The sequence below is a fragment of the Mandrillus leucophaeus genome, unplaced genomic scaffold, assembly GCF_000951045.1.
Source record: "Mandrillus leucophaeus isolate KB7577 unplaced genomic scaffold, Mleu.le_1.0 Scaffold1132, whole genome shotgun sequence".
In the NCBI taxonomy this organism is placed as follows: domain Eukaryota; kingdom Metazoa; phylum Chordata; class Mammalia; order Primates; family Cercopithecidae; genus Mandrillus; species Mandrillus leucophaeus.
The window spans coordinates 905,391-915,792 of NW_012099566.1; the positions used below are offsets into that span (position 1 = coordinate 905,391).

The 10,402-nt window shown below is 32.1% G+C and overlaps 1 protein-coding gene across 2 annotated transcripts in view; it reads right to left on the reverse strand.

The window, feature by feature from the left end:
- CFHR3 (complement factor H-related 3) overlaps positions 1-10,175 on the reverse strand; it is a 137,197-nt gene extending 127,022 nt beyond the window's left edge. The window contains exons 1-4 of one of the 2 annotated variants that reach the window (XM_011995772.1): positions 10,029-10,159; positions 5,550-5,744; positions 4,936-5,112; positions 1,038-1,220 (exon numbers count right to left, since the gene is read on the reverse strand). In XM_011995772.1, the coding sequence (XP_011851162.1) occupies positions 1,038-1,220; positions 4,936-5,112; positions 5,550-5,744; positions 10,029-10,086 (613 nt within the window). In that variant the 5' untranslated portion in view covers positions 10,087-10,159. Of the gene's footprint in view, positions 1-1,037; positions 1,221-4,935; positions 5,113-5,549; positions 5,745-10,028 lie in introns of both variants that reach the window. The other variant, XM_011995777.1, reaches the window with a different exon arrangement.
- Positions 10,176-10,402: the final 227 nt, after the last annotated feature.

Here is a 10,402-nt window from a genome sequence, read left to right on the forward strand (position 1 = left end):
TGAAAACAGTATGCATTAATATCCTAAATATTAAGTTCACTTAATATGAGCATATTAAACATTACTTCACAAATATTACTGATAAGTGGGGAGATCGCTGGAGGTCAGGAGTTCAAGACCAGCCGGGCTAACATGATGAAATCCCGTCTCTACTAAAAATACAAAAATTAGGTAGGCATGAGATGGTGGGTGCCTGTAATCCCAGCTATTTGGGAGGCTGAGGCAGGAGAATTGCTTGAACACAGAAGGCGGAATTTGCAGTGGCCAAGATCACGCCACTGCACTCCAGCCTGGACGATGACAGAGCAAGACTGTCTCTCTCTGTCTCTGTGAGTGTGTGTGTGTGAGTGTGTGTGTGTGTGTATACACATATATAATATTATATACAGATATACATATATTACTGAGTTGCGTTGCAAAAAATAACACAAACTGAGCCAACTCTTCCTAGAAAATCTTCTTAAATATCTACATAGTGTGGTAGGGAAATTGTGCAATAGAGGAGAAATTGGTACCGTCTAGGAATATTTTGTCTCTCTACTACCTATATATTTGCAAAAAATTTGTAAGGGGGAAGATATTCAGAATTGGACATATCCTACAGTGCCAAATCTACAAATTATGGAGTTTAAATTATTTTGATATTATTCACTATGCATCTGTATCTTCATTAAAACATTGCTTTTATATCTAGGACAAAGACTTTGATATAAAAGGCTAATCACATAGAACAGGTATATATAACAGTCATAAGGGTCTCAGCTAAAGCAAAATCAGGTTAAACCAGAATACACGTAAAGCTTCCTAACTTGTTTAACATAGAATGCGTTAGAGGGGGAAAATCCTGAATGGAAAAGCAGACTAATATTTGAGTAATTAATGTGAAAAGGAAAGAAAATTGATGTCTGCTTTGTTCCTCAAAGTTTTTTTTTCTTATCTTTTCAAATGAAATTATATAAGCTCCTACAAAAAGACTAAAGTTAGTAAACTTTTGTGTATCATCTGGATAACCAATAGAAATGTAATAAATTACTTACTAATGCACGTGGGTTGAGCTGACCATCCATTTTTCCGACATGTAATTGATCCTGATGTTTCACCATCTACTGTTATATATCCTAGTTTGCACTGATATTTCGCTTGTTTATTTAAGGCATATGTATACTGAGATTCAGAAATAAACCCGTTCTCAATGTCTATACTTGATTTGGAGCATGTTTCTAAATGGAAGAGAGTAAGAAAAAGACAAGCATATGTTCAATAACATTTTTTAAGAATTTAAATAATATACAAATATAAAAAATAATGAGTCATTTGTAACTGAAAACCTAGATAATCATAAGCATTTAAATACTTAAGTCAAGGAAAATAAGTTCTGAGTTGCCAAAGATATTATATCAAGACTCTTTGTCATTTTTTAAAACAAGCCTCTATTTAAGACACTTACAATTCTTTCTAAGAAATTATTGGAAATCTCTTTGTCTAATGGATTTGGAATTCTTCAGCATATCAGAACTCAATAGACAATGAGTATTATTTCTTAGGAGTTTTTAATCTTGCCTATTTTAGATCTGCTAGGCAATTCCAAAACTCATTTAGTCAATTGGAGTATCTGAGATCTTGTGATGATCTTAAAAAATCTGCCAAAATAACTGTCATAGTCTTTGGTTCCAAGAATTTGAAATGCCAGTGTACTTCAAAGTAAGTGGACACGTGGAGTTCAAAGAAGATGAGAGACAGTAACAGATTTATTTATCTTGAAAGGCCAAATTATGTAGAACTTAACTTGAAAGAGTGGAAGTTACTGTCTCTGTAAACTGATGATAGAAATTACTGTCAGTTCCTAGGTTGCTTCCCAGAACTCAGCTTCATTTATAAATAACTCATGAATAAGGAGAAAATCAGAAGAGGAAACATTAAATATGTTGAATTGAATGAAAATAAGAACATATTAAATAAAACTTGGTGAGAAGATACTCACATAGTGCTTAGACAGAAATTTTTCATTATATAGCTATAAAAGAAAAGAATAAAAACTGAAAATAAAGTATTATTTACAATAAATTATAACGAAGAAAGCAAACAAAATCCAGCATGAGTATAAATTTTGAGAGGTGAATTAACTTACAAAGGTGACACAGCCGTCATCTACATTGCAGCCTGGAGATAGAAAGTGGTGCCTCTTTAACCTCATTAAACTCTTTCTAACATATTTTCTTAACAGTGCTTGTAAGTGAAGTTCACTCAATTGTGTAGTTAAACATATTTTCCAAGGAGCTGCTTGTGAACTCAAGTCAAAAATTTAAAAATCAACTCAAAAGATAACTGCAGTTTTTAAAATAGAGTATAATTAAAACAAGATTTGTATGTGTAATTTTGAATCATACCACTTAAAATGTGGAGGGCACAGAAGAGATCAACTCTTCTACCACCACTATCACCCTGGCCCTCAACATATGGTAATATCTGTAAAGGTCACATTTTCAGAAAGTCACTTGACCTCTGATTCGATGTTGGATAATACTGTTACCTGCTTCACTGACTGTGACAGTCCTCATCAAAAGCTAACTTGCTCCCCTCCATAAATGTTTTCAAATATCTCAGGATAGTCATTATAATGCTATAACTGTATCTTTTTGTATGCTTTTTTATGCTATAATTTCTTTAACTCTTCAACTATCTATATATTTTCTTCCATGCCATGATGGTATTCTGTGCTTTATCTGACAAATGTTTTCTTTAAGTGATTATTTTAAAGGAAATCACAGCCAGTTTGCACTCATGCAGGACACACTCCAATATGTATCTGCTGTATTCGCTCAAGTATATTTAAATTTTTCTGCTTATTTTCACAACATGATTTGAGGAATTTAGAGTTTATTAAATTGAAAAGTGTTGTGATTCACTGATAATTGACTGTACATTGATAATGCAATGTTGAGATCCCAATCTGAAGATGAAGCTAAGACTTGTTAATAATATGACCACCATAAAGTAGCTGTATAACCTGACTAAAGTACAGGGTCTAACTTGAAGAGTAAAATAGTAACATTATTAAGAAACATTTGAGCCCAACAAACTTGCAATAGAAAGAAAGAAAGAAAGAAAGAAAGAAAGAAAGAAAGAAAGAAAGAAAGAAAGAAAGAAAGAAAGAAAAGAAAGAAAAGAAAAGAAAGAAAGAGAAAGAAAGAAGAAAAAAGACAGAATGGAAGAGAAAGAAAAGAAGAAAGAAAAAACAAAGAGGAAAAGAAATAGAGGAACAAGAAATGGAAAGAGAGAGAAAGAAAGAAAGAGAAAGGAACAAAGAGAAAAAGAAAGGGAAGAAACAAAGAAAGAGACAGAAAGAAAGAAAGAAAGAGAGAAAGAAAGAAAAGAAAGAGAAAATAAGTAGTTGACTCTACAAACAGCTCCAAAACCAAAGCAAGGGGCATCAAACTTGATTGAGTTGGTTGATATCAGCAGAAATTGCACATCTAATCAAACCTTGTTGTTAGCCTCAAGTAATCTACAAAGAAAAAAATAAAAGTAATGGGATCATCTGACACTGAATGGTGAGATACAAAACAGAGACTGATGAAGAAAAAAGATTTGGATGAAAGGTCATGATTAGGGTGAAAAGTCATATGCATACTTATTGTAAGCCGATATTAGTTAAAATTTGGGAGTTGGAGGTTACAGTGAGCCATGATCGCACCAATGCACTCAAGCATGGGTGACAGAGTGAGATTCTGCCTCAAAATAAAATAAAATAAAATAAAATAAAATAAAATAAAATAAAATAAATTCAATAGAGGGTTACTGGAATGCTGGTTCAAAAATTGCTTACTAATACTGCAGAATAGACTATTCAGAATAAGAGTCATTGTGTGTGTGTATGCCCGTGTGTGTATACACACACAATGTACAAAATATACAACATAACACATACTGTATGAGAAAGGTACCATAAAAATTGTTAGAGAATTGTTGAGTTTACATATTTTATTTAAAAATTAAATATAGTTGTTATCAAGAATAAAATAAAAAGTATTTTTCAAATATGAAAAGATAACATATAACTTTTTAGAATAAAGAATAGTATAATACCTCTGTGCTTTTGAAAAACTATTCCTTTAAAAAGAACCAAAAAAATTCATCATGAAAAAAGATTGACAATTATTTAGTAAAATGAGCAACTTATGTTCATAATGCAAGAAAAAGGAAAGAAAACACTAGCCACAAAGAGAACGCATTTGCATTACATATAATTAAAAGAGATTTTATATTCAGAAATATTAAGATGATTCCAACTAATAAATACCAAAATCCCAAAAAGGTAAATCAAAAAAATATCAAACCGCATTTCCAAAGATTAAAATCATTAAATAACAATTAAATTGTGAACATATACTGCAAATCCAGTTGGTAGTAAAAGAAATGAAAATTTACACTACAGTGCTGTAACATTTTATAGCCATTCAACTTGTAAATATTAAAATGTGACATCACCACTCATTAGTAACATGTAAAAAAAGAAGGAACTGTTGATATAAATGTATATTGGAATAAATACTGTAGGAAACCTTCTAGAGTCGAATATGCACAATATCCCAGAATACTCATTTGTACTTAATGTTCTTGGTGTGAGGTGACCAACCTCGAGTATTGACCCCAGACACTGATGCCGCTTCGATATGACTTTATTTAGCCAACAAGTATTGTGCTCTCTTTACTGTATTCTTGACTAATGTCCATTAATAGGAGCATTTATTTTGCTATGTTCTTATCAAGAAATTTGTATATTCACACAATTAAAAAAGTAAAACTAAATAGGTCCATTGGCAAAACAAGTTAACAAAAACATTTTACAACAGTTAATATAGATGAGTCTGAGAATGTCATCCATGTTACTTAGAAAGACATGAACATGCTGGGATCTCAGAGCAGTGTACTTACTGACACGAATGCATCTGGGAGGAGGAGACCAGCCATTCTCCGTACAGTTAACTGTGGTCTGCTCTTTTGGAAGACCATAGCCAGGATGGCAGGCAACTTCTATAGAGTTACCCTGTACAAACTTTCTTCCATTATTTTCGTTATATCCATTTGCCAAATAAGGAAAATAACATTTTCCTAAGGACCATAACAAGGATAAATAAAGTAAATGAGAAGCATAAATTTGCTAAAAAAAAGTTTATTAAAATTATTGTTACAATGTTAAATAAGATTGCATAAACATCCAAAAAAAGTATAAATTAGTATGAACTAAAATTACTAACAAAGATTTGCACAAAAAGAAATATCAACATTGAAGATTACTTCTCTGTAGTTTAAATAATTAAAATATGTATAAACTATATAGATATTCTCATAAAGTCTCTATATTTATTTCTCATATGATTTTCAAGAACCCTTCGTAATAGAAAAGATCTATTCTCATCATTTTGCTTGAACAACTCTTTTCTTGGCCCTATTTCTGTTACATAAGACAAGAGTAATCACTTATATACTCTTCTGTCTTTAATCTTTGAAAGTTTTATGCATGTATAGCTGTCCAGAGGTTTACTTACTGAGGCATGGTACTGCTGGTGACCACCCATCTTGTGTGCAATGAATGTAATCCCAGTAACTTCCTGAAGGAGTCTCAAAAGATTCATCACAGTGATAGGAGAAATATTTTCCTACAGGTACTGGAAAGTATGGTCTACGCATGCTCTCATAATATAGACCTCCATGTTTAATGTCGGGAAAATGACAAGGTCTCACTTGCAATAAAAAACAAACAAAGTATAAATAATTTTTACTGTAATAACTCATATTAGAGATAAATTTTGATATCACCTTCTCTCAAACATTTTCTTCTGGAATTACAGCAACCATGACTAGTTTCCTGATCCTGACTGCTCATCTTTATAATCTATTTTCTTTTGTATAAATTAATAACCCATCATCTGGCCATTTTATTTCTCCACTTAAAATCCTTAATGGATCTCAAATCAATTAACAGGACAAGAAGAACCTCATTCTACTTTCCCTACTTCTGCTAATGTAGTATGGTCTCTTCAGCAACTCTGGAGGTTTTATCAGCATTAATTTAAACTGAGCTTATCTAACTCTATACCAAGTTATGCTAAAGCTGTCAGTTCAGGGTGTAATATTAGCATTAATTGTTTTTTGGAAAAGAGAAACAAGAAATACGACTCTAACATTAAAAAAAATCAGAAATGTGGCAAATTACCTTCAGAAATAAAACATTTTGTTGAATTTCGTGGCATTTTGTTTGTATTCGATGGCATGCATTCTTATCATAGTTTGAATTCATGTATCGGATGAGATATATTATTGACATAAAAAATATAGGTCCATACACGAATGTTCAAATATATATATTTTATATATATATATATTTTTACACCATAATTTAAATAGCATACAATTTATATTTCTTTTATAATTCTGGAACAAGTGATAGAAAATAATATTTACAACCTATATATTGTGAAAACTTAGAATGTAACTAAATAAAAATCTTTAAGTTTGAATCATCATAAATCAGAACTGGAAGGAGGCTAGCGGCACAACAGCTTTAGTGTGCAGACGAGAAGACTAAGTTCAGAGAAGTGACATCTTTACTTAGTGGGAAGCGTTTGCTAGTTACAGAACTGGCTCCAGAGGCTTGTTGGGTGACGCATGACAGCTTCTCTGACCCAGCCTTTCAAGCATGGATGCACAGTTTTCTGCTGAGTGTCTCCTCCATATTGGAAAATCTAACTTTCCCTGCTCTGTGTAACCTCCTGAGATACTCTTACATTTTCTTATGATTGCAAGATATTTAGTCTGAGAAAAAAATGGACATATATTAAAGGAAATCATTTTTCTTTTTCTTTTTCTTTCTTTTTTCTTTTTCTTCTACTTTTTTTTGATGGTCTTGCTCTTTCGCCAAGGCTAGAGTACTGTGGCACAATCTCGGCTCACTGCAACCTCTGCCTCACAGGTTCAAGTTATTCTGCTGCCTCAACCTCTTGAGGAGCTGGGATTACAGGTGTGCGCCGCCACACCCGGCTAAGTTTTTGAATTTTCAGTAGAGACAGCGTTCCATCATGTTGGCCAGGCTGGTCTCCAACTCCTGGCCTCAAGTGATCCGCGCGTCTTGGCCCCACAAAGTGTTGGGATTAAGGCATGAGCCCCCGGCTCTGTCAAAAATTACTTTTCTTAGTCGACGATAATTTCGAACCTGTAGCAAGGTTTTCATAGTTTAGGTTTGTTTCTAAAAATCGTTTTTCCCACTAAAAGCCACTGGAATTTCATAGAGAAACTAAGGGAACTTGGTCTGTAGTAGGAAAAGTCAAGGAAAGCCTGGGACCTTTTGTTATGCCAAAGCTTAATGGGGGCACGTGAAATATACACAGAAGCCAGCTTCTTAGTGAGATTTGAAACAGATTTGAGCGTCCCAAAGAAGTACAATGGCAATTGATTGTAATGCATTGGGTACTGAAAATGATCAGTTTAAAAGGGATTTGGAAGCAACCCTGCTCTACAATACTACTTGTCACCCTTGACACTTTGTTATGGCAACTCTAGTAGATGAATGTACAATTTATACAACTCTAAAAGGATATTCAAAATTAAAAATAATGTTCTTGACACCCTATTTTTAAATAAGTGTAAATAACTTATGAGTTGATGAAAGAAATATTGGTCAATACAAATTCAATGAATATTATACTAAGTTATAATTACAAATTTTCTGTCAAGTTTATCTTTCAAATAGTGTGGCTTCCAAAAGAATTGTCATGCTAATTTTATTGTTCAGAACTGAAACAGCAACTACCATTAAAAAAAATTTTAGCATAAGCAACTCACAAAGTATATCATTCATTAATCATAGAAAAATATCTGTTGATTTGATTTACTAGATTCTGAATATAGATGAATACAGGTAATATATAAACATAAAGTATTCAGCAAGACAAAAATCAGCAAGGACAATACACCCAAGATATTATTACCAAATTCTGATGAATACCCTCTAAAATCTGTGTTGATGGGTGTGTGTATCTATCTGTCTGTCTATCTATCTATCTATCTATCTATCTATCTATCTATCTATCTATCCATCCATCCTTGAGTAAAATGTAGACAGTTATTTTTAATTATTAATATTGTTTTAATAAATTGTGTAAATATCATTCTATTCATCTGCTAGAACTACCATAAAAAGTATCACAGATTTCATAGAAATTTATTTTCTCACAGTTCTGGAAGCTACTAGTTTGAGATATAGCTGTCAACGGGGTTGAATTCTTCTGAGACCTCTTCCTTTGTCTTGTAAATGGTTGTATTCTCTCCATGCTTTGCGTGGTCTTTCTCTATCTATATGGTGTGCCCTTATTTTCTCTTCTTATATAGACACCAGTTATATTGGAGTAGGGCCCACCTGAATCATTGACCTTTACCGTAGTTATCTCTTAAATAGTCCTTCTCCAAATGCACTCACATTCTCAGGTATTGAGAGTTTGGACTTTAACAAATGAATTTTGGAGGGATGCAGTTGAGCCAATGCTACGGAATACACAAAGATGTTTCTCTCTACCCAAGACGTTATTCCACTAAATGAGTTACTTTCTCCTTTGAGAAATGTAGGTGCGACCCAAATTTCCAAGACATTTTGCTCAAGTTTACTCTTACAAAGAGTTCATTGGAGGAGACAAGTTTTCAACGGGAATATCAGATAAAAAAGAATTTGTCATCATTCTTTTCTATAGTGCTTTTAAGATAGTAAGTAAGAAAGTATAGCCCATATGCTTCTCTAATTCCCGTCATTTCAAACTAGTACTATTTTTCTTCTTTGCATTCTACTTTAATCTATTTAATCTTTATTTGAAAAAATGTACCTGGAACAGTTCAGTTAAAAAAGCAAATAACCGGAGTAATTCCTTTTTTTTACATTTTGGCATAGATCAAGTTTGTTTTGCACAACAAATAAAACTAGCAAATCATGTGATAGATAATACCATAAAACTTACAGCTCTTTCCCTAGAATCAAATAAGGTGGCCTAGTTTTGAGAGGAGAGGCTGAGGGAAAAGATAGTCTCATAAATTGACAATGGTATTTCCAGTATTACCCTCTGTTGTGTTTGCTGAAATATTATAAAATCTTGAATAATTACAAAGTTTGTATTCTTCATTAATGACCACACACCCTTGATTGGCCATGATTTTTGACCCATATGGTTCAGCTGCTAATGTTATGATATAGTTCTTTAACATGGAAAGCCTGCATTCAAAAAGATAGTTAATATAGAAAATATATGACTTCCAAGGAGAAAAGAAATCAGTGAACAATAACATAAAACTCTGAAAAGTATTTTCTGTGTATTTACTTATTGAACATTTGCTAGTGGACTCAGAAAAGCCAGTCAAAACTTACTGTCATCCCAATGTAAGTTTATATTCTACTTTTTATGTCATTCCAATATAAGTTTATATTCTATATATATAAAAATATGTTGCTAATTTTGTTGAAACAGTAAGTTGATGATAATGTTAATTAGTTTTAGCAGCTTTTTAAAGATATAATAGAAATATACAAAACTGCATAATTTAAAATTATTATTTGATTTTTGATATATAAATCTATTAAAATCACCATATGTAAGATTATGAAAATATCAATCACCCCCAATGTTCCCCTTGTATTACGGATAAGAAAATTCTGAACGTTTCAAGCTTAGAATCTGTCTAATGTCATGTTTCCTAATCAAGTTTCATGAGTATGTTCACATATATCCTTAATCAATATTAAATGCCTTTTACAGTGCAGAACTTAGAAAACAAATAAAATGTTATTCATTTTTTATTTAAGTTAAAATGAGATAACATTTTATAAAATTAGTTTCTCTTATACTCCCACAAATATATGCCACTTCCACTAGCATAGTGAATAAATTCTCTTTGATTCATTAAAAAAAGATAGACATACAAAGCTAGATATTACCTGAAGTTACATTTAAGAGGGAAGCTGAGAGTTTAGATCTCTTTTAACTTACCTTGTCCATTAGCACAGAAAACCCACAAGGTGAGAATGACATTGATTAGTAACAACATGTTAGATATTCTCAGTAGTATATATTAATACAAAGGTCTCAATTGCACTGTTTGGGGTTTGAAATCTTTCCTTGCTAGTTACCAAGTGTGATTCTGAATTTAAGTGCACTACCACAAAGCTAAGCCTTTAAGGTCACTTAGTAAATATCAAAGTTCAGAGAGTTTTGCAAAATCTTTCAATAATTCCAGTTAGTGGTTTCACAATCATCTGTGGAATTGATTCCCTGATGTGTACTGGTACAATTTTATTTAGGGACAGTAATGGACTGAATCCAAAAGTAATATAAAATATTAATTTATTTTATTTCTTATTTTT